General features: G+C 41.8%; 1 protein-coding gene across 1 annotated transcript in view; it reads left to right on the top strand.

Moving 5' to 3' along the window:
* LOC115389974 (neural-cadherin-like) overlaps positions 1-25,487 on the top strand; it is a 292,942-nt gene that overhangs the window by 208,450 nt on the left and 59,005 nt on the right. The window contains exons 29-31 of the mRNA XM_030093594.1: positions 5,552-5,679; positions 9,388-9,511; positions 21,344-21,524. Coding sequence (XP_029949454.1) covers positions 5,552-5,679; positions 9,388-9,511; positions 21,344-21,524 — 433 coding nt within the window. The remainder of the gene's footprint in view (positions 1-5,551; positions 5,680-9,387; positions 9,512-21,343; positions 21,525-25,487) is intronic.

Genomic DNA, 25,487 nt, shown 5'->3' with positions numbered 1-25,487 from the left:
AGTTGCATATGGACCATAAATTAGGTAAAGTAATGCCGTGGTGGTCGGATGAAAAGCCGTCTTGAACAGCCAACCTTACATCTTGACCGCAGCAGGACATTGTTAACAGGGGGGGTGCTGAGGAAAAAAAAGCTTTGTGTGCCACTTAACTTGCTACATTGAGAAAAAAGGTATAACGGCACACCTTCACTACATCCTGGTAATACTGTCACAGCAGTGACTCATGGTCAACTACCTTATTTATTCATGAAGCCTCCAGGAAATACACAGTGATACAAGTCAAGCTTATTTATGCGGAGTTGTGAGCATTGACACGAATCTCAGTATTACAAACTGAAAAGAAATCATGAAACACAATGAGGCATGAGATCAGTTCTTAAAAATCACTGAGGACACAAACCGCTGTGCCGAACGCCACGAGAGGTGAAACATATTTAAACTTTGTTGGCCACTGAGTGACTGAACATTGACGCTGACTCGGCTTCAGTTGCAACACGTTGAAGTTCAGGTAGGAGTCTGAAACGGACTGCTTCGTCTTGTGAAGCTGTTTCGTCTCAGCCAGATTATTATTGTTTCTGTTAATGCCACAACAGCGAGCTGTGTGTGTCCGTCTTTTAAAGCGCCGCTCTCGCAGACAGACCTCCGGTTCAGGCTCGTGGTCTTGTATCTTCACCTCATGCTCCTGAACAGCCCGTCTGGCCAGGGTTTCCAGATAAAAATGGAAATGTATTTTCTCGTTATGACGTCTGATGGTTCAGAGCCCGAGGCAAGAAAGAATCCCAAGATCATTTCTTTGTTTTTAGTTTTAGTTTTTTTTTTGTTTTGTTTTTTTATAGCAAACCTGAGGTGCGCTGATTTTCCGTTTTTCTTACAAAAGTGGTGACTTAAATAGTTTTGTCCAGCGACTGACACAAACCTCTGCTCTATGGTTTGTGTTTCTCAGGCCTCGTTCACACATCACTTCCACGTGAAGGCAGAAAACTTTTGTTGTATTTCATTTGTGTTTTGTATCCATTTTCAAAACTGCTCCAAGTCCAACTGCGTGGAAACTGAACTTTTCTGAAATGCTGCAACTGCAAATGTGCACTACGGCTGTGCTAAATGGTTTCTCTTCATCATGTTCTGTGTTTCTGACGATGAAACTTTGTCATATAACTGGGGCCTTGGAGCAATGAACTGGCTTTTTTTTTTTTCTTTTTTAACCTCAGAGGTTTTTCTGTGTTTCAACTTTTGCGTCAGCCTCTCTCCTTGAGTCGTCACATTACTAAATGACCTCCACGTGTGAACAGTTTATCTGAGAACTGCTGAAAGTCTTTGGGACTCATTTTAAATCTTATTAAATGTGATGCATGATGACAGTTTTTGACTGAAGGTCTTCACAAGTCTTTTATGGATGGATCTTCACATAACTGTGTGGGTCTTTGGAGATCCAGCTCAGGTCAGATTTGTTGAATGTTTGAATGATTTGTTGAACTTAAATCTCTTCTTCTTTTCACCCATTTTAAATGGTTCATGGTAACTGAAAAACGAAGGAAGTAGAAGACGAAGGTATATTAGAACTGTATGTTTGTTATGAGCTGAGGCATGTTGAAGAAAAGCTTCAATTCTCACCCAGGGTTTTTCTTGGAACAGAATCATTCTCGCTGTCTGAGCTGATTCTCTCCTCTGAATAATAACTGTTTGATATGAACAGCATGTTTCAATAGAAATACTTCTTTGGTGGTTCAAGTGGTTCGATACTTGTCTTTGTAGTGAAAGATTAACATAATTAGTTTTTTAACCTTACAACTGAGCCTTTCTGATTATTTTATATCGCCGACTCCAAACAACACCCATTTGGCTCCATGCAGGCATAATTAATACAGTTATTTCCCTTGGATCCAAGTGGGGGAGATGTTAGCGATTAGGCATTGTAAAACTGTCTGCACTGTACGGCGCAAACGGAGATAACTGTGGAAAGAGTGAGACAAATGATTGCAATAGCCCTCCTTTGACATTCCCTGCCCGAGATAGTTTCAAGTGAATTAAATGAGAGTGAAATTAAGCTAATCTTTATTTCACGGAGAACTGCCAGCAGCTCTTCACCTCGAAGGATTCACACATAACTGCTCCCTCTTAGTTTTTCCTCCTGCTTCTTAAATATCAACAGTTGGCGATCCTATTTTTAGAGGCTTTGATATCGCCCGGGCTAAAGGCTTAACGGTCCCGCTGCGGGCTGCGGACACCGTAAAGCAGCTGGACCGGCTGCGTCTCGGCGCTTTTTTATCCCACTGTCCCAAACTCATCTCATGGTGGACCGCTTCGCTCAAGGCAAAGAGGCTGAATCTCATTTTTGTTCGCACGCTGCCAGCGTGAAAAACCTTTTTCATGTTTGTCTTGTAAAAGATGGAATGTAATCATTTGCAACTCATATATTGAGGTTTATCTTTCAGATTATTACTCAAAAAACATCTGAGTTCTTATATTTCAGCTAACCACCGAGGCTCACTTTACACAACAACCGTTTTTGTCTTTCCGTTCTGAAAATGATGGAGTGAGCATGCCAGGTCATGATTTGGCTCTGATTTTCTTATAATGAAAACATAAAGGTGTGTTTTCAGTGGCTCTGAGCACCGCTGTCATGTAAACCGACACTCAAAACACAACTCAAAATCGACACCATATAAACAGCCTTTAGTCAGCAGAACGTAGGCTTCGCTCTTGTGTTCCCTGTTTTTACCAAAATATTAAGTTTAGTACAAACCCAGTCACTGTAGCGACGACACACCAGCTGTGTCCTATCTTTTTTTTTATTTGTTACATTTGCTCTGGCTGGAGAAAACAGCTTCAGGGTCAGCTTCACATCGATGCCTGTGTAAACTCAGAGTACATTTGCTCAGTATTGAGACGGAGCAGAGCCAGAAATGAATGCATGCACTGAGATTTGCTCGGAATTGCATGAATAACAGAATGCACTGAGACGTCGGTTATTACAACGAGGATTATTCTGCATCACAATGGTATTATTCTAAATCACATGTGAATCTATTCAGTCGTCCTGAATGCTCGGCAGCGGTGGCGGCGGCAGCAGCTTATCCAACCTGCCTGTGTGACGGGACATTCTGCTGTCTGGAGATTTACTCTGCAGTTCAACAGCCAACGAGCAGTGAGCGTTTTTAAAACATATCAGAGCTGCACACGACACACACAACCAACTGTGGCAATAATAAGGTCCAGAGAAACACCGTTTTTCATTAAAACTGGCTTTATGTTGAGATTGTAGTCATTTGCTGTAGTAATTGTGAAAATATCAACATTTTCATCACGTGTCGTCTGCGTCACGACAAAGTGAACCTTCGTGAAACTGGGCTCAATGTGGCCAATGAACTAAATGAGTTTGACACTCCTGATCTGAAGCAAGAGAGACGGATGGAAATTAGGCCAAAGTGATGTTGCTTGTGTGTAAGGATGGATACGTCTCCCCTCGAAATAACAGTGCTGCTGATTGAAATGGTCTCAGTAATCAGTGGTTCACTTGATGGTATGTCAGCGATGGGCCTTATTCCACCGCCTGTTAACGCCAACGTGCCCACAGACACAAACCTGCAGCACGTGCATTTACAGTTTGAAGTGTAAAATTCCAGAGCTGAAGCTTGTCTTTGATTCTCTTATATAATCAATGAAAACAATCAGTCACAAAGACAAATAAAGACAAAAGAAATTGTGCTTTCTGAAGTTTTTGCTTGATTTTTTTTTTTTTTTTTTTCAATTCATTGAGGCTGTGACTGATTGTTTTCACAAGTGATGTAGCTGTTCGAAGGGTTTGGTTAATCTAACCTTGAGGGTTCGCTGACAAAAAATAAATCAGCCAACCAATCAAGCCTTCACGCTCTGCCATGGTCAAACCATTTAAACACCGTACACAAGGAGGAAGACGATGCACACAATGCTGGATTTGAGGGTTTGAATAAGAAAAAAACAACAACAAACAATAAATAAAGTGTTAGAATAGAACCCCTCAGTTCGTTATATTCAGTCTTTTATCTAAACCAGAGTAACTGCAGCAAACAAGGGAGGAATGAACCGTGGAAAGTCCGTCACAGGACGGAAACACACAAGTAAATGACATCAGGTGTGTTAAAGTAATTTGAGTTCAGAGAGCACTTGCAGAACAGCGTCTCACAGCACAGTCAGAAGAAGAGCGTTGACTGACGCCACTCTCCTGCGCCGCTTGGGATTACTGTCACTCGAATTTTACACTGTTTTCAGTGGGGCGTTCAACAAAAAAGCAATCTCCTCTTGCTTTTTTTTCCTTCTTCTGTTTATTTAACAAAATGTGCAACATAAAGAAGAAAATGAGAAGTAGTTTAAATGATTTTTTATTAATTATAATTGTGAGTCGAATAATGCAGTATAATGCATTTTAATTTTCAAATGTGACATTTCAAATTGCATTTTGGTAACTATTTTCTGGTCCATCTTTTGAAAAATAAATCCTCAACATCAGTTTCTTTCTCATTTTAATGAAGTCACACAGCAGTCTCCAAAAATTCAAATGCAGTTTGGATGATTGATATTATTTATTGATCAAGACAAGCTATTTTATACTGAAACGGAAATGGCTGATAAATGTTACTACATTGATTTTTGATCTATATTTACTTCCATTATTCTCAAATAGCTTCCCTTTCTCCAAATGTGTTTTCAGTGGCTCCCAGCAAAAACCAAAATGCAACCAAAATTTTGCATTTTCACTTGGAAAAGTTGACGTGGAAACGGGGCCTTGAAGTGCATTTTTTTTCGTCCAGTTTGCTGAAGCTTTAATCACATATTCCATGAAAAACATCTCCATCTGGCCTTCTCTCCAGTAGAAGGCATCTTAAATGTAGAAATATTTAAAACCTGTTGTTTCAGTAGAAATTTAAAACATTTTATTTCATCGAAAAGAAGAAAAACACAAAATGCTGAGAGTTTATTTCTCTGTTTTCAAAGCTTTTATCGCAGCGTCGTAAAAAGAAAGCTGGAGGGGTGTGCATGCAGAAACATGTCCGCATGCTGTAACCACTCCAGTTTTTCAGAAAAGCAGTGGATCAGACTTCCATAACACCATTAGCAGTCTGTTGACAGAGCTGAGATATAAACGGCGGCGTTAAAATCTGCCTGACCTAACTTGTATGATGGATGTTTTTTGGTTGGTTCAGTCTGAACTTCAGCATTATTAAGGACTGAAGTCATATTTCTCCTTCACATTAATCTCCAGCTGAAGATAAACAGTGGATGAAATGAACGGAGCCGGGTTCTCTCAGCTTCTGCCTTCATCTCTATTTGAGGCGGCAGGTGCATCAGTTCACCTGTTTGGGAGCCGAGGTCTTGTCTTTCCATGGGCATAAACACAAGACGTAGGAAGTAGCAGCATACTAATTTGGCATTAATGAACGTGGTTCGATAGAGACGCCGCTCCCACCGCGGTAATAACCACTTGACTATAAGGTCACTCATAATGTGGAGTTAAATCAGCCCCATCAATCATTCTGAAAATGACAACATGTCTGTGTTAATTCCTTCTCTTCAGGAAGTGCGCTTCACCTTGGATCGATGTTCGGGCGCAGCGGTGATGGAGATGGAGGGTCTGGGCAGCTGGTTGACCACCGAGGACCACTCGTCATGTGAAGTGACGGGTGTGACGCCCAACACTGACAGGTAGACACACACGCCTTAATGAAGACACGCGGCTGTGTCGAGGAGAAGCCCACATCGCTCCTGTCGTCTTTTGCCTTGACTTGAGTCGCACATAACACAGCTGCCTATTTGCCTCTGGGATGTTGAGCAGTTTTCAGGTCAGTTTTGCTTCTGTGGCAGCAAATACAACAGAATCATCTACAGAGGAAAAACCAACAATTCTCCATGAGCCAAAGTGCCCCACCATCACATCGGAAACATCCCTCCTCTGGTTTTCAGTTCCTGGTTCCACAGCGTTCTCTACCTAAAGACGCATCACGAGCTGTTTCCATTACACTTACACGCAAAATGTAAAAAAATTTTTTTTTTTTCTAAATTTCACCAAAGTACAATTGCAGTTGAAGCCGTTTCCATTGAATGATGTTTATCGCCTAAGCTGTCTTCTCCACTCCGCTGAGAAGACGCAGACACAAACCATGTTGCATTTTCCTTGTAAAACTACACATTTTGCTGTTACGTTCAACCAAGGACGGCGTTTCTATTTTTCTCTTTATGTGTAAAAAGCAAACGCACCATTCTAGGGGTAATGGAAATGCAGTTATAGAAAAGCCGGGCAGCTATTCGTTCAGCTCAGATGTTTCTGTCGCCCATTTGGCCTTCTGTGAGCGATGCCAGAGGGAAAGAAAAAAAAACACAGACTTTTCACTTTTTTTTTTCTCAAGTTATGCAATAAACAACACAATGTTGTTTACTGACCGCTCTATACAAAGGCCAAGAAAATTCAGCCTTGAAGCCAGAGGACTGAATGGCTCTGCCATGAGAAGTGAACCTGAGCTCTCCAGGTGGTGGACCTTGGACAACGACTTGTCATTTTAACCACTAGAGAATCAGCATTGGGACTGGAGTGGTGACAGTATTATGGAGGCTGTGAGCTGAACGTCTGTCCACAAAGCCTCTCACATCTCGACTGACATCCTTTCAGTTTCCACCTCTTGTCTGTCTTGCATATACATTTTCACCATTCTTTTTTTTCTCCTAAAGAGACACTGAGTTAATTGGTTTTTGGAGGGGTGCTAAACATCCCCCTTCAGTCCAAGTCAGCACTAAATCTCTTCCTCTGCCCAGAGGCCTCTTTAACAGCATCTTGTCTAGAAACTGTCAGTTTGCTAATTCATAAAGTGTCCTAAATTCCAAAGAATATATCAAATTCTTGGATTTTTTTTGCCTTTCTTGGACCTTTCTGTGGTTTCCCCACCAATAATTGATAAGTAGACATTGTTTATACCTGAAACTTCTTCAGGATTCCTTATGCTCGGCCAACTTTTTTTTTTCTTGCTGAATTTCCAAGTGCTGCTTCTGTCCATTATTGATTCTGACAGCTTGAGTTGATCTTATTTGGCCCCTCCACTCCACTGGTTATCAAAGTCCTTGTCCAGCAGCTGGTTTCTCTCAAGCACACCGTGCCTTGGGTTATTCCCACGAGATCCGCCACAGTCATACGACGCATAGCATGAGAGGGTCAGATCAAAACGGGATGTGTGTGTCTGAGAACCCATCAGCTCGTGGTGACCTGCTGACCTGCAGCATCCTTCTGAATCCCAACTTTATATATCACATCAAAAGAGCAGACTTTCATTTTCTGTTTTGTTTTTGAAAAAAATCCCCCAAAAAATAAACCAAGTATGCCCAATGGATGAGCGATCTTTTCCTCTGTGAATTAAAGTGAGGATTACGACTGTAAAAATCTGTTATGGTGGGCGTTAACGATGAACCAATACCACTTCTTCAAAGGACAAGGACAAGCTTTTAGCTTCTTGCCAAAATCAAGTGCCGATACTTATCACGTGTCACAAGGCTTGATTCAAATTCCAATGTGTAAATGCTACGTAACGGCTCTGTGTTGCCATGACCCACCTCCACACCCGATATTGATATTGATAACACAACATCCCCAGTGGGCATTGATACATTGGAATGACGTTCATTAAAATGTTTAATCGTCAGTCATTGCTATTCTGAAAGCATCTTGAATGATCTTCTCCACAGTCTCCTCCAGGGACATCAGCTTTGTGTGTTTTCCCGGGTCTTCATGCTTTGTTTTCTTTGTTCCTTCAAGTCATGTCATGTCGTGATGTTGCGATGTTGCGATGCGTCACGTTTCATGCTGTAGTTTCCGCCTGTGTCTACGGATTTTGTTATGTTTGCTCGATGTCCTTGTCAGTGTCGCTCCTCTTCAGGTTCCATGTCTGTTTTGAGTTTAAGTCACACTCTTCTGTGCCTCCTCGTCCTGTTTACCCTTGAGTGTTATCAGCTGTGCATAATCACTCCCCGGTCCTGCTTCTGTATGCGTGTTTTCCTCAGTTTTGTGAATTCCTGCTTCATCTCTCTGTGTTGTGTGTCCTTGTACGCCACACATGTTAGCCTGCCAGCCTTGTTTCTCTTCTGGTTGTTTGTATTTTGGCTCTTCATGTTATTTTTTTGTTGCCAAGCTGTCTCTCCACCTGTACATCCAACTCTTGGTGCTTTGTGACAAAGAATACGATGGAAAAACAACGTCTGTCTGCATGTTGTACATCTGTGTCCTGTGAGTCTCTGCCAGTAAAACTATGGATAAGAAGTGTGTATTACCAATATTTAAATAAATATGAAGGTCCATGAATCTCCCAGATGTATGGATCCCTGGCTAGATGTATGCATTTAAAAGGGATTGTCTCTGTGGAATATCTTTCATCAGGAAGGTTAGGTTAGGATACTCCAATGATAAATCATGTAAAATTAATTTATAGACATGGGAAAAGGGTAGTATGATCAGGGTAAGTTATTAATGAGCTGAATTATGACTCTTCTGGGAAGATAATATTTTTTTAAAAAATTATTCAAGTTAGACAAGGAAAAATAAAGAAGGTTTGCATGAGGAATGTGAAAAACTGAATGAGGATATTTAATGCAGTGTGTGTGATGTGACGCAAACTGAATATTTAAAACCTCCTCTAGTTTGAGATAAATAGGAGTTGATTAAAGCCATAAAATGGTTTGTGGGTAACTTTTTTCTTACTTTTTCAGATTTTGTAATTAGGTATTAAACTTTAACGCAGTTTTCAGACCAGCGCAGGATTCTTAATACTTCCTTGAATCTGTATTGCTAAGTGCTACCACGCCATTAACGTGTTTTTTAAAGTTTTTAGACAAAGTTCACATGTTTCAAGTAAAACCAGCATTTTTTTTTCTCCCCAGAAAGGTTTCACATTTGTGCACAAGGCTTTTCAAAATGATGATTTTTTTTTTTTTTTTGCAGAACACTGAAAATGATGCCGTGATCATGCCAGGCCACAAGTTAGCTCAAGCTAACGGCATCGTTTTGGAAACGCTGCTATGCATATATGATACTTTTCTGAAACAAAAAAGGCTTTAAATACTAACATTTTATTGAAATATACTTACAATTTCTTAATCTAAAAGCTTGAGATTTTTTTTTGTCACACTACCACATTGAAAGATTATAGCTGAATAAAGCAAAAGTTCTTTCTTTATCGGTAATTGTTGAATTTTTCTTTCTCATGTTATTGGACGTTCAGCAATATGGAGAAGGTCATCGGGTTTACTGTCTTTTCAGATAATTTTCTTGCTCTCATTTGGAATACAACTTGTGTAGTCCGTCGTAACGTGTTATTGTCAGTAGTGTCTGACTTGACGTGTGTGTGTGTGTGTCTCTGTCCGTGTGTGTTTCAGACATCTGAACATGAGTCAAGTGCTCCAGCTCGGCGGTGTCAACGAGGACATTCCCTACATCTATCCCCAACTCCAGCACAAACACTTCACTGGCTGCATCCGCAACCTCATCGTGGACAGCAAGGTAACACTTTGTAATGCATAACACACACACACACACACACACACACACAGACTCACACACACATAAGTAACCACATAACCATTAGCACACCAGCATGCAAGCGAACTCACACCTGCACTCTCGCTGATAAATGGATTAATAACAGGTTTCAACATTCACCGTGCCCTTGTGCCGTGTAAGAGAAGGTTTTCACGCTTTTAACTGTCACCTCAAAGCATTTTCAACTACAACACACACGGACTCTAAGAGTGAAATGGAATATGAACCTCTCCACTCCTGCCCAGTGCTGCCATTAAGTCAAGACTTTCAAGTAACCTTCCGCTGCTCTGTTGGAGTTAAAAAGTCAGGCAGACCATCCCAAGCCATGACAATTGAAGTCCAACCCCAACTAAACCCGAATCATTTCTGTGTGAACACTGGCCTCTGGTATGATAGCCTTGTGTGAACTCGCGGGCTTCTAAAGCCTGAAATTCTGAATAAAATTGCATTTTGTGCTGCAAGTTTTGCTTGGCATCAAATCAACCTGTGGTCAGCTGTTACATTCCCTTCTGTCAGCCTGAAACTGTTGAGTGTCCCTTCATGCAGGGAGTATTCACATATCAGTGGATTTTTTGGGGGGATAGCTGTCCAAACATTGCAAGAGATTTCCTGATATGTAACATAAAAACTCAGTCTGATGTCCCATTGTGCCACTGGTGACAGGGTTGGCATGAACACTTCTCATAACCATAACCATGTGATGTGCAGAAAAGTGAAAAGACAACAGAGAGATAGAGGTTTGCTGCGCGGGTCAGTATGAAGAGGCAGGATTCAACAGCTTGTCATTATTTGTGCATGAGCTCATCTAACCATGGGCGAGTGACAGATATTGAATGGCAGATCGAAGTTTGGTCGTAACTTTTAGACAGATGTAAGCAATATTTAGAAAGCAGACTTTTATGACCCTGTTTACGCGACCATGTCATCAAATAATAAAAACATATATATATATATATATATATATATATATATATATATATATATATATATATATATACACATATACATATACATATACATATATATTTTTTTTTAAATAAAATCCAGAATGAAGTGTATTCCATAAAAATCTGTAAAAACTTTTGCACAACTCAAGCTGACATTCACCACCTCCATTCAGAGTGAATCAAGACTCAAAAATCTCTCTCTCTCTCTCTCTCTTTCTCTCTCTCTCTGTCTTCCTCTCTCTCTTTCACACACACACACACACACCCACACACGCAAAACCTCGTGCACACTTCCTCCACTCATCAAAAATTAAAGGGAAATAATTCTGGCGAGTGGCATTCCTTGACCTGCAGATTTCCCCTACACTCTGGAAACCACTGCGATATTGCAGCATGAGAGACACTGATAAATGTTTTATTAATCTGCCCTGTATCCTCTGGAAAAATGGACCGTGGTCTTCTACACCTTTCTATGAAGTGTCAGTACATCACAAACACACTGGGAATCATCTCTGGCTAAGTGTTGGGGAACGATCTGGAACTGGCCGCAGCTGATTTGTGAAGCCTTTCCAATTAGTCTCGATACTTTCAAATGGCCCGTACATGGTTTAATGCAGATCAGCAGGTTTTCTTCATATGACTCTGTGAAGAGCTTTTTCAAAAAGTGCACAAAGTGAATCTAATTCACCATTTACTGTAAAAATCCACAATCAGGAATTCCTGAACCGTCTCAAACTCGCGGACTGGGAAAACCTTCATAGAAAGCTCATATTTTAAGGTCAATATTAACAGGGGGTCTGACCTTGAGGTTGGCTGAGACTGCCTTTGCCGTGAACCGAGTGCATGGAGCACACAAGCCGGGGTTGTTAATAGTTGCCCCAGTGTGTTGTAGCCTGAGGCACACTGAGCAGACCTGCTGTGTGCCTTTTCAAGTTTTCTTTCTACAGGTGCACACAGGGGCTCCTGAATCATCTTCCCTCATGGTGAAATGTATCTTGACAGCTGAATCCATTTAACTTGTGTACTGAAGGGAAAAAGAGAGCTATCTAGAGCCACAATCGTCCAATTGGGTGATGACCTCCCCCTGTTTGGGGAAAAGCCGCAGTCCGAGGCAGACGGTCTCCGGTTAAGGAAGAGGGAATGGCTGCACCGCCCATTAGGGGCTGGTGTCAGAGGTTCCTGCTGAGGTTTGAGAGCAGTTAAACAAGTTATCATTGATTTCTGCTCAACCTTTTACCTCAGCTCCCCGACAGATTGCCTCAAAGGAAGATCCTGGATCCCCTGTCTGAGTTCCCATTTGCACAGAAAATTACAGTGAAGCTAAATGCAGGAGGAGAAACAAAATAATATTTCAGGGAAATAACTAAATAGATCTACTGCAGTGATTTATGTGAATTACTGTAGTTAGTTCAATGAAAAAGTCTAATTATATTTTACTGATTTTAATCAAAGTAATGGAAAATTTAAATTTCTTTTGTGCTGAAATAAAGAAAATGAGGGATTTACTGATAGCAGTTTAACTCTTTGACTCTTTAGCATGTAGCACGGCTCAGAGTGAAATCCTCCTGAATCCACTGAGCAGATAAACTGTCGGGTTACTCTAAATGTCTCCGGTGATCAAGGCAGAGCAGGTTTTATTATGTCAGGGATCTTCTATAGTATACCAGTACTCTGTGCAGCATCAGACCCGATTCCCAATACACGAGTGGGGAGACATTAATGTCAACGCTAACTCTGTTGGTTGAAAGCAGCGTGTGAGTGCAGGCGTCAGGAACTGTTTACATTGCAGTGTTTTCAAGTGAAAACGGAAACACTTTCATTAGATTTTGAATGTCTTTAAAGGACAGCGGTGCCCACACCAACTAAAAACGGTTAACTTTTAGAAAATGCTGGTCCTGAGCACTTGCACCACAGATGTAGTAAATACTTCTGCACATGCTCAGTAGATGGACTTAGCTGTGTTGACAATCACCGCAATAGGAATCCAGCTTTCCTCATCTGTGAATATGAATGTCCATGTTCTGCCATTGTGAACTTTTTAGCGTATTAATCTCTGCGTGCATGTGTGTACAGTTTCATTATGCTGACTACATTGTTTCCCTTGTCATTTCTGTGTAAATGTGAACTTTTTCTGAAAGTTTCACTTGAAATGGCTCCTAAATTTTGTAATTTCTTTTTCATATTCAATATTATCTGTTGAAGAACCACTGTCCGACACCAACAAGACGTGTGTGTGTGTGTGTGTGTGTGTGTGTGTGTGTGTGTGTATGTGTGTGTGTGTGTGTGTGTGTGTGTGTGTGTAGCTGCTTTGTGGTGGGGAGCAGATTAATCCTGGCAGGTGTGTTGTAATGAAAAGCAGCCCTGACATGTCAGTTAGTCTAATAACTCTTGTCTTGTCGTCTGCCTGAATGGAAGGGAGCCTCGGGGATTACAGGTGTTGAAAGTGTCGCTTCTGGAAACGCTGCCGTGTCTCCAAGACAGAATATATTCGCACACATTCAGTAGACCTTTTTAAAAGTTCAATAAAGATGTTGAATCTCAAGAGAGGGCACATAAAGGGATATATATTTGTGTTTTCCTCGCGGTGCTAAAGACTGGGTGTGTTGCGGTTTACCTTAGCCTGAGACGTAGCGGGAGGTTGAACAAACACTGTGTACTAATGAGGGAAAGCGGCGTGATGCGAGTGGGCGGACACGAGGATAATAAATCTGCAAAGAGCGAACAACAGTAGGCGTACTGATGATAAATAATGTTGATGGACACTTTCAGACATTGTCTGATTTCTTTTTTTTCTGCTTCTTTTATTTTTTCCTGTGGCGCGCTCTTATTGCCACAGAATGTGCTAATGTGTCACATTTGTTGCCATAGCATCATCTGTTCTGCTGAGTGTGTGCGTGCTCATGATGTGTTGAAGGTGGCTGACATGTTTCTCCGTCCTCTGTTCGATTTGCGGGACTGAATCGCAGCTTCTCACCTGATGTGACGAGAAATTGTTCAAGTTGTGAATCAGTTGTGAATCTTTCTGTGTCGGCGTCTTCATGTTCTCCCTGAGTGTTGTTTCCAGGTCTTGGTTCCTCCCACAGTCCTGCTGCATCCATTTGAGGAGGCGGATTGGTGATATAGGTGTGTGTGATGGATGGTTGACGTGTCCAGTGTGCAGCCAGTCTTCACACATTGTCAGCTGGGATCAGTTTCAGCCCCCGGGACCCTGAAATGGGTGAAGCAGTCTGTAGATGGATGGCTCCATGTTGAAGCGTAGCTGAGTAGAAAGGAACAGAGACAGTGAAACGGTCTGGGCTGAACTTGAAGATGAAAGTGGTGTGTCCAGGGAAAAAGTCACTTTCTAATTATGTTTCTATTCTGGAGTTTGCTGTCCTTCCACTGGCTGTCGCTCACCTGTGTCTGTTTTTAACTCATCATCCATGTCCTGCCATTACTCCGCTCATCATTCTGTCTGCAGCTCTCATACCTCTGCTTTAAGTTTCCCGTGGTTTTGACGTTTCTGGCACTCCATTATTTTGACTATGGATAACAGTCACAGCAGCTGGACTTGGGCGGTTTTGAAAACTCAAAGCTTTGAGTCCAAGTTAAGTTTGAAATGTTTCTGTCCAGAAATGTAGGTCTGTAACAGAAGGTAGAGAACATTGCAAAGGAGCGGTCATGTGCTTTAGGCATGTCTGGCTCAAATCAAAGACGATGCTTATTTTCTGAAAATATAGCCCCACTTTGAAAACACATAATAGTTTTCTTTGAAAGGACTCACAGGGGGCCGCTGTTGAGCGATGAAGGAGTAACACGCATTTTCGAAAGCTCCGTTGCCAAATCTTCTAAAAATCACTTTTAAGGACCAAAAAAGACAATCTGTCACGGAGCACCGCAGCTCAAACTCAATCATCTATCACCAAGGACTCACAATCCGGTGGAAATCTCAACATGAAGAAAGGAAAAACCAAGAAGGTAAAGAAGGCTGAACTGGGCCCTGACCAAGCATCGACCTTGCCTGAGAACAAGGCCGGCGAGGACTCGAGCAGTGACGAGGAAGATCCCTCCAACCGCACCGTATTAGCAGCCATTACGGAACTCAGAGGTGAAATGGCTAGAGTAAAGAACGACATTTGTGAAAATCTGGACAAACGCATTGAACGAGTGTACAATGACCTGAGAGGAGAGATAACCATGGCTAAAAATGACGTTCAGGCATCAATTGCTCATCTCGAAGCTAAATCCAGCGCTCTACAAAGTAAAGTTACAGACATCGAGGAAGCTACTACCAGTCATTCAGATAGCATTAGCCAACTACAGCAACAAGTGATCAGCCTCAATGCTGAAGTGGATAAGCTGAAACAACAGTGTGAAGACTATGAAGGCAGATTGCGGAGAAACAACATCTGGATTATCGGAATCCGCGAAGGGCTGGAAATGCCTAAACCACGGGACTTTATGGCCTCACTGCTGAAAGATGTGCTCGCTCTGACCGAGACACCACTCACTGACAGAGCCCACAGGGCTGTCCGTCAGCAGCCAGAGTCCTCCGAACCTCCGCGGCCCTTTACAATATGGCTTCATTACTATCATCACCTGGAAGAAATCCTCCGTAAAGCAGCAGCAGTGAAGAACCTCCAGTATCAGGGTAAAAACATACGCATCTTGCCCGACTATCCCCCAGCGGTGGCAAAGCGAAGAGCCCTTTTCAACAGAACCAGGCAGATGCTGCGCAACCAACCCGGCATCAGATACGGTCTTCTCTACCCAGCAAGATTCCTGATCACTCACCACGGCATCCAGAGATCGTTCACCGACCCGCAGAAAGCCGAGGAGTATGCTGAACGTCTCACAGCACCAGCGCCTGGAACAAGCAGGAGTGAAAGTCACTAAGCCATGAAAGGACTCACTCAGAAGATAATAACAGATGGTAAATTAGCCCCATTCTGACATCCACGTAGGATAATAAGCAACAGGACTTCAACCTTAACAGCTGCGCTTCGTGTGCTCGGCTGAATGCGTGTAGGATTGTCATGGTGTTTTTAACACCTGAGAACTCCATCCATCCATCCCTCCATCCATCCATCCCTCCATCCATCCATCCCTCCATCCCTCCATCCCTCCATCCATTCATCCATCGATTCCTGTCACATTTTGTATTTGGGCTCTATAGATATTGTCGTCCTTGCTGAATTTATGTAATTGAATTTCACCAAGTGCTTTGAAATTTTCCAAAATCCTCAAATGAAGATATGCAGGGCAGTTTGTTTAGTTTGCACTGATTTTTGGTTCCACATGTAGCTGCTGGAGTTTGTTTCACTCACATCAGTCTGGCTGAGTGTCAGATCGAGAATGATCACTCAACAGAGTGATCACTCCATAAAAATCCATTTACAAGTCGATGTCAGAAATGAGATCAGATGTTACTACAACAAAAATGATTAGTAAAATCTATTGATAGTGAGAGTTCTTTGTTTTTTGTTTCATGAAAGTCCCCGTATACAGAGAAGCTGACCCGGCCTGCGGCCTGGTCAGCTGGAAGTGGAAGTCAGGATCTAAAAACTGTTGATCCAGTGACCTGCCAGAGTGAACAGGGGTCCTGAAGGTCGCACAGATAAATTAGAATGGACAAGCCTCCAGACTTACTATTACATCTAATTTTCAAATATGGAATGAAGAATAGCTCAAGAATTTGATGCAAATGAACTCGGTGTCAAAAAGGTAGAGAAGAAAAAAAAACTTTTTTGAGTGAATTATAAAAAATCTGAAAGAGAAAATGAACACTGAAAATGAATAATATGTGGATAAAAAATCTCTGCTTTTTGCTCCTTTTTTGATGCCAGTTTGTAACACTGTTTCAATGTGAGTGACAATAAATCCAGGTCAGGATTCTTTACGGCTTTATTAAAACAATCCATCTTTTCATTTGATTGTTCAGCTCAATGTCTCAAAAATGTCACCCCGTGTTTAGTTCACTGACCCTAACTTGGACATTTCTCTTTACAATGTCTCAGCGACCTTCACATTTCATACTCTGATGCATTCAAAATGTTGATGACCAGAGGCAGCAAAGCAGCTCTGAAGTATGATGGTGTCGCCACCGTGCTTTAAGGTGGACTGCATTGTTTCTGAGCCTCATTTGATGAAGTATCCAAATGATTTTAATGTGGTTACTAATAAACACACGTTTTACTATTGTTGTTGCAGTTGTTGAGCAGCTTCTGACATTTTCCATCTCATTTCCCTTCATCTAAATAACCTTTTGAAAGTAGTCCATCACAGAGCAAACATAGAGAAGCAGACAGTTCACACCTACAGGTCATTTTTAATCACCAGTTAACATCCCAACAGCACCTACTAGTGGCCCTCCATGCTGACTACAAGGTTTCAGCATTTTGACCATTTCTGTGTAAACAGACATTGGCCCTCATTTATCAAGCGATCTTTCAAACGGGTGTATATCTGAGCGGTGAGCTCATCGTACGACGGGGCTCGCGTGGCATGAATGAAACTTCTGTACCTCGCCGATCTCAGCGTTTAAATGATCGGGTGTTGATAAATGCCGCAGCTAAATTTGATCGTCATTAACATGTTACACCGTGAAATATGCATAGTTCTGAAGCCCTGCCCACTGAGGTCAAACAAGGAAAAGGAGCGATTTTGACAAAAAAAAGAACTTTTTTAGAGCTGGGAATCGATCCTCTGTGTCTGGAGGACGATCACGGCAGCAGTGAACAGCGTCGCCTGGACAAACGGGCACCGGCTGAGGTCTGAACAGATTATAGGTCCGTTAATTCAACCCTGATATTACAAATAATGAGGCTGACTCAAGTCATATTTTTTTAGTTTCATTTAATGATGTCTCAGAGTCGGACAGCAGCGGCACCGTGGCCCGGTCTCCTCCCCACAGCGGGGACTGTCCCACCGAGACACACACACCCGGCACTGGACCCGGTGCCGAGCAGGACCCCGGACCGATCAGGACCCGGAACTCAGACTAGAAGGGCGTCGCATGCCACCTGCTGCCAGTGCTGCTTAAATTAAAGACAATTTATAGAAGTCTTAATAAAATGTTTGACGTCAAACCGAACGTCCTCTGTCTGAATTTAATCTCCCTTTAGTTCATATGTTATTTTCTAGGCTGCTGGCATCACATCACTGATTAAATAAATCATTTGCTACACTTTAGAGTTTATTTACCTTTCAGTAGCGGTTCTTCAGGTCCCGTCTCCTCCGTCCAGCCTCAGTTGAGCCTCTGCTGGTTTCCACATCGGGTCCTCTCGTGATGCCGGCGCACCAGAAGTAACTCTATCGGCCAATGCAATATTGTGTAAAACTGGAAAAATAAAGTCAGCAGTGTTTCCCCCGCTGGGTCTGAAGCCGGTCTGCAGCAGCGCGTGCATCTTTTCACACTGCTAAAATTGCACTGTTCTCAGTGGCAGGATGGACCAGTGGAGTTATTGAAAGTTAAAAATCCCTTATTAATCCCACAAGGGGGAATATTATTAGATATTCTGTAAGGGAATTATTTTTTTTTTTTATTCTTTCTCTTTTTAATCTGTACTAAATGTGTGCTGCTTGTGCTTTATGGCGTGTTTGAAACGTTCTTTATAATTATTTTCACTCTCCGCCAGGTTTTTCTGCACTGCACCGAAAATCCACACGGACTCAAACTTGCGTACACAATGTCAGAGCTGTCGTGAGATTCCATCTTTCCATATGATCACGATCATATTGACAAATGCCGAACCCGTATTTCATATGGACGTATGGCGGGCATACGTCCATATACCACCGTACTATGGTTTGATAAATGAGGGCCATTGTGTCCAAAACGTTGTCATGCAAACATGAAACTTTTCTGAAGCGGTATTGTTTTCACGTGAAACATCGTGTAAATGACTTGAGTACTCACCACTACTCCTGACATATTCTGGTAGTAAAAAAGGTGTTCACTTACTTTTTCTTGAAAAGATATTCCGGACATACGATTCGGAGTTACTGCTAATTCTATTCATAAAATTCCATTTGCAGTATTAGTGTTGACTTTCTTTGTAGTTTTTGAATGAATTAGTCTGAAAGGAAAAAGCTTTTATAGAGCAGCATTGCAGCTGATGGCACTCCTGATTCACAAAAACAATACTTTTCTGGTGTCAGCATCAATCTGTGTCTTCTCAGCTGTTAAGGTGATTCTGTGCTCCTGAAGTGACAATAAACTTCACTTCTCTTTGTCAATCTCGATCATATTATTTCTTCCAAGTTACTGTATGTCCAGAATATTGCTGGATTCAGCGTTTTTTTTCCCCCATTGAAACTTGCTGCATTGCACACTCCAGCTGCATACTTTGTGTTTTGTTTAAGAATTTATTTTTCACTCTGTGCACAGAGACCCTACACCTGAAATGAATCTTGGCAAATAGAGCAGTCTGTCGCGTCTCTGTGGGGTGTGACACAGTCAGGCATTTATGCATAAGTGGATTTTCGCATTTCAACCATGTATCACACACACACACACACACACACACACACACACACACACACACACACACAGTACCACAGAAACATGGTGAAATCAATTCCGGAAATGCCGATACTTCTTTCTGCCATTGATTCCTGATGTTTGTGCCTCGGTCCATCTGGATCAATGCAATCAACCCAAACTGCAGCAAACGGAGGAGCGTTTAAAGGTCAACAGCCAATAAGATGCCTCTTCGCCGGAGGTCAAAGCCAATCAGCCGCTTCTGGGCAGCGAAAGTCACTGTTAGTTTTTACAGTATTTTGTAACACCAGCAGAAGTGAGAAAGTTCGGGTCACAGAGGGAGAAGGTTCGATTTATGGAGGTTCTTTATGGTATGCTTTTATGGGGGCTACAAATTGAAGCATCCTCTGTCTTCCCAGCTTGTAATGGAATTCATCTGTCAGAACAGATGTCCAGTCTTTGGTTTCATGACATTATAAGCTAATGCTCAATTCCACTGTCCTGCTGCAACTAGTGACTATCAGAAGACAGAAAATATGTCGATCTGCGTATTGGTCAATTGGAATCATAGTGAACTTGTTTGTGTTTGCCAAAAATTGTGATTTAATGGGGGCGGATGGAAAGCCTGCATGAATTTACAATAATGGTGAATAATGAAAGTAGTACAGTCATTTTAAATCACTTTTTATGAGAAAAATCATCAATTCAACATTATAAAGCAGAGGAGACAGTGGAGGAAAAACTAACTCCATTTAACAGGACAAAAACCTGCAGAGCTAGACTCAGAGGAGGAGACTTCCTGTAGAACCAGACTCACACTTCAGAGGATAGAAACAGAGAAAAGGAGAGAACAGACAGACCGATTGTAGAGAGGGATTCAAACCCTGGTTGTGGTCTGGGGTTTTTACCCCTTTCCCACCGATGTACTGGGTTCGGTGAAGTCTGCGGTGACTGACAGCTTTGTGCGATGGTGCAGGCTTCTACGAGAAGCGGTACCTCCGTTCACAACGGACTAGAAACTGCAGGGGAAGGCAAATTGTCTGGTACGTGACTGTATGTAAATTTCATGGCGAAATCAATACACCACAGCCCGAAGCCGTCCGAGACTGTCCAACGCATTTCTCCTTTTCCGACAACTGCGGACCGTATCGTATTGTTTTGGAATGACCATGCAGAGATGCTGCACATTTCAGATTGATTTCGGACTGTTGATGTACTACATAACCCTGAACCATCAACTCCAATCCGCCGCTGCTGTGATCCGCAGATCTCGGCGGACCCAGTACGTCGGTGTGAAAGGTGTATTAGGGAACTACACCCAACGGCACAGTTTTCTTTTCCACATACAGGCTTGCAATTTATTGACCTTGTTGCTTTTAGTTTGTTGTTTTCCGTGCCTTCAGCTTCTGATTGTTGACACCTGGTCTAATTCAGTGTTGAAATAATGAAGTGAGGTTGGAGACGCTGTCAGCAGAGTCTCGTGCCTTTAGGCAGCATGTAATCCCCATGTATGTTGGCATGCAGAGCATGAATGTATACTGCATGGAAACACATGATTTATTGGAGCTCCGTCACTTTTTTTTTTTCCCATTAACGGTATTGCAAATGTCAATATTGGTTGCAGTGTTGATGAATTTCTAATATGTTATGCTGAGTCTTACGGTGGGGAAACAATTAGGTATTCTTGACCATATGAACATGGGTTTTCTTCCCAGTCAAGCAATCATACTGTCATGAGACATCAAGCAACGTGTATCTCATAAAGGACGAGCAGGAGCAGCAGGATGAGGACCTCAATCTGAATATAGATGAGGCTCGTTTCTCTCTTCCAGTCCTTTTAAATTTGCAGGAAGTAAATTGAGAGGGCTTCAAGACAGTTTGAGATGACTAAGAGACTATTTTGTGAAATAAAGTCATGCAAAGTTTTTGAAGCAACACACTTGCCAGGTCCTGCGACTCCTTTGCGAAATTTCAATTTGTTGCAGCCCAACGAGACTTCAGTTTCTCTTCTTCAGAGTAGTTTTAAACTTTCTCCTCTGCTCTTTTATTCTGATCCTGTTTGAGTCTCATGTTCTATTTCGTCTTTCATCTCAGCACTGTCCTGTGTTTTCACCAATCCCCTTTTCTCTCCTGCCAATTTGTCTCTTTGTCTTCAGTTTGTAAGCAGCTTATTTGTTGACAACCCTTCATTCTCCCACACACTTTTTTCAACTTCATTCACTTTTCTTCCCATCTTTCCTCTTAATACACTGTACACTCGCTTTCATCTCTTTTCCTCATTGTCCATCTTCTCCTCATCAAAAAAAATGCACCTTTTTCTTTCTCTCCTGGTCATCTTTACTTCCACTAAACGTCCGTTTCCTGTGGTCTATCTCTCCCTTTCAGCTGTATGATTTGGGCTCCCCGGCTGACTCTCAGTCCAGCTCTCCAGGCTGCTTGACCACTGATAGCAGCTGTGTCAACATGGGCTATCCATCCTGTGGCCACCGGGGTCGCTGTCACGGAGAGTGGGGCTCCTTCAGCTGCCAGTGTGTGCCGGGATACACGGGACACCAGTGTGAAGAAGGTACGCCAGACATCACGGCACTCACAATATTCGCCAAAACAGCAACGTGAAGTCACAAAGGCTTCCTGAAAAGATCATTTATTCAAACTCAGGACGGACCTGCTTTACACAGGAAATAAACCATGAAGTGTATAGAAATATACAATCCTGAAAGTTTGACCAACCAACGCTACAACTCAGGTTTATTATATAATTGTGCCTTTAGGTTGTTCATGCATAATCTGCTTTTTTCCTTCTCATGGCTGTAGGTTTCCCAGCATGTCTTTGTCTTGTTTCAGTGGTGTTCTTCCATCTTCTTCACAAATGTTTCTGATGAAGATGGATGAACAATAAATAAGAAACATGTCAAAGTATGCTGTAAAAACCTACTTTCCTGAAAAGGAGAAAAGAAAATCCTTATTTGACACGATGGCCTTTGAGTTTGGACAGTAGTCTCACATGATCGCAACAAGACGTCCACAACGACTGTCGATCCGTCCAGGCTGTTCTCACCTTTTGACTGTTGTCAGCTGGGACTTGCTCCAGCCACAATTTAACACCCACGCTCTAAAGTGGTCTTAGAGGAAGAAAAATGCAGCAATCGAAACTCTTAAAGGGTGTAAAGCTTCAATTGATCACATCCAGTGTTGTAACTTCTCATCCGGGGTTGATTAATTGTGTCATTAGCCAGTGCCGTTCAGTACAGTATCGTGAGGCAACACCATCTGCTTCATGACGTCCTCTTCGCATTATGTCTTCAATTTGTCAAAACGGAGCCGGAACAGGTCACACTCTTGACGTTTATCTTGAGGATTCCAGATGAATGCTGTGTATTTGCAGCGTGCGCGGTCTCGGCAGGCCCGTGTCAAGGATCCTTTCAGAGTGAAGGAGCTACTCGGGAGCCTCTCGTTGATAGCCTCATGTCTGTAGAGTTGCTTTCCCAACTGCAGCTGATGCAGGACTCAGATGGAATCCTTAATGGCCCAGATCCTGCTCCGGCTATTGCGCACATCTTTCAAGTTAAGGAGTGTGCTTGAAGTTGGTGCTGTCTGCTGATTGCAGCACTCTCTGCTCGACTTTCCATCTTGGTTAGTTCTTGTCTTTTAACTAACTGTGGTGGGACTCTGACATTCTAGGACACAGTGTGAGGACGTTCAGACTAAAACCCAATAATAAGAAAATAAAATAAAAACAGCTTTATTTTCTAGAATTGTGTGATTAAACTCTATAGTTTCACAAAATCAAGCAATTAATGAAGGGTTAATGAATGAAGAAAATGACTAGAATCTCAACATAAAGCCAATTTTAAAGAAACCTTTGAATGCAAAATTCAGTGAAGTGTCCAAAAAAACTCCCATAGCTGTTGCATTGTTTGTGTTTTTCCAAACTCCCCCTTGTAGCATGGCTTTGTGGCTAGTTCGATATCAACCATGTAGCTTCAGCGGCAGCATCAGTGATATCTCAGCTCAGGTCTCAGTTCTGTGTTTTATTTGCCACCCTTGAGTAATTTGTTCTTAAAACAAAATCAATGTTATCTTTGAAAGTTTGACATTTGGTGGTTTGGTGGCCGAATTGGAGCCTCTCAGGCAGACTTTGGCCCACAAGCCTTATGTTTAATACCGCTGGTTTAGAAGATGGCTTGATGTTTAGAAAATGAAGAACATGTAACGGAACTCAGAAAAGTAAACAGTTTCTGTGTGACAGCTCACGTATTTAACAGCAGGAAAAATCATAAAGTATTTGTTTTAGATCTTTTAGATTGTGGCCTATATTTTTTAATTGGTGATATTTTACAAGTTAATGATTAATATTTAATGAGTATGTCTACTAACTGTGTAAGTCAAGCACACTTGAGTTTAGAGACCTCATCCAGCCCAATTTCTCCAAGGTTTGGGAAGAGTGGTAACACAGTGTCATATAAACCTTCAAATTACATACAGGTCATGAAAATATAGTTTCCCAAAAATTAAACAATTTGAACGGAAAATTGTTACAATCTGAAAATAAAGAGAATCGTATTAAAAACATCTGGTGAAAATACAGTGAAACGTCTCAAAAACTCCATTCAAAGTAAAAAATAATCAGTGTCTTCTTTGAAATTTTGAAAATTATGTGATTTTGGTGGGCCAGATTGGAGCCTCTTGTTGGACAGTTTCAAGCCCATTGGGCCTCATGTTTGGCACCTGGTGTAAGCGCTCACAACTTCTCTGTGTTAAATGCATACACATAGAGTATATATATATATATATACACACACACACACACACACACACACATATATATATATATACATATATTCCTGTTTAATATTCTGGAGAAAAAGTCCTGTAATAAACGGTATATACAGTGAACACCTGCCGATCACACTTTCTTAATGATGCAAACTCAAAATACCAAGACAACACAGCCACTTTCATTTGCCTCAAGATTTCTTTTTGCTTTTGCACCCTCCGCACTCCTGAACACACTTGATTTTAGAACCAATCCTCCCACTGGCCATTACGGACACAGTAAAGCTTTTGATGGAAAACAAGTGCATTGTCCTGAAAGCAGCACAGATGAACAAAAGTCCAAGGAACTATTAGGTGAGGTCATTAATAAAAGGTTTGCTCAGCGAGGTACTTTCTGAAGTAAAAAATGGGTCTCCACGTATGAGAAAAACCAAAGAAAGAGGGAAAAGTGATGTCCATTATGAGCTTGGAGGGTGAAGAAAGGGAGCATGCAGTGCAATGTGTTCTGTTTAAGCCTGTCTGAGGACATGTTATCTCTCCACTGTCTCCTCTAAAACCCCCCTAAGTACTCACAGATAAAGCCTTTCTGATTGTGTTTTCAGGTTTCCTTCTATCCACGTTGTGCCCAGAGAGAACTCAGCCCAGTATATTACCCCCAAATATTAAATTCCATATCTGACATGCACATTAGATTCTGATTTAATTGTAATGTTTAAATGCTCAGTGGCTCACATACATACACACACTTCACCCCAGTGCCGTTAAAGCCCAAAGACACCCCGATGAGGGAAGCCATGTGGTTATGTTAATGTTAGGGATTAAGTGTTTTGAGATGCCGGTGAGGACATTAAATTTTCTCCTGCATGAACAATATGAGTCAAAGACGGTTTAACACACATTTAAACACCACCTGGTGTTTTGCACCGCTCAGTGTTGGGGATAACTCACACCAAAGTAATGAAGCAGACTACTAAAGTCACGTTTACACAATGTTTTAAAGGAATAATGGAAAACTTTTATTGCATTGTGGACGTCCGTTGGTACAACAGCGATCAGAGCTGCTGAAAACGCACTTTTTTGAAAATGGCTGCCACTGTGGACCTTTTTGCGATCACTTCATCTCCATGAAAATGGGGGAAAACAGTAATTTTTGAAAAGTGTAGTGGATAATCACTTCAAGTTTTACATTTCTGTTAATGACACTATCGTAGATCCTACGTCACATTTTGGACAACTGACAATCAAACCACATCAGAATATTGATAATGACCGTTTCATTTTACGATCAGAGGGTAATTCTAATAAATGTAGGATTGTGGCTCATCCAAATGGACGGAAAAGTTAGTTTTCACTGTATTTTCCAATTAGAAGTTCCACAGTGGAATTATGTTGGAGTAAAGTCTGCACTCACAGTATAGTGGCTGTATACAACAGGCCTCAGTAGCTGCAGGAAAACCACTCAAAACTATCATGTTTTCTGTACTTATGTTATCCATAACATTCTCCGAGATGTAATAAATCCTGCGGTTCTGTCAGTAAGTTTCCTGAACTCCAATGCAGTTGAAAAATTGATGGTTTTAATATGCTTTCATATCTACAAATCTGATGCACACGGTCCCTGTGGACTTAAAAAACACCGTAAACCACAGGAGTTTGGGGAGTTTGGAGAGGACATGGCGGATCGGTTGCATCCCTCATGCCTGGGAGAAATCAGAAGAATTTGATCTGACGTTGCCTCTGAGCAGGATCTCAC

Source organism: Salarias fasciatus, chromosome 1 (genome assembly GCF_902148845.1).
Source record: "Salarias fasciatus chromosome 1, fSalaFa1.1, whole genome shotgun sequence".
Classification (NCBI taxonomy): domain Eukaryota; kingdom Metazoa; phylum Chordata; class Actinopteri; order Blenniiformes; family Blenniidae; genus Salarias; species Salarias fasciatus.
This window is presented reverse-complemented; position numbering and strand designations above follow the sequence as displayed.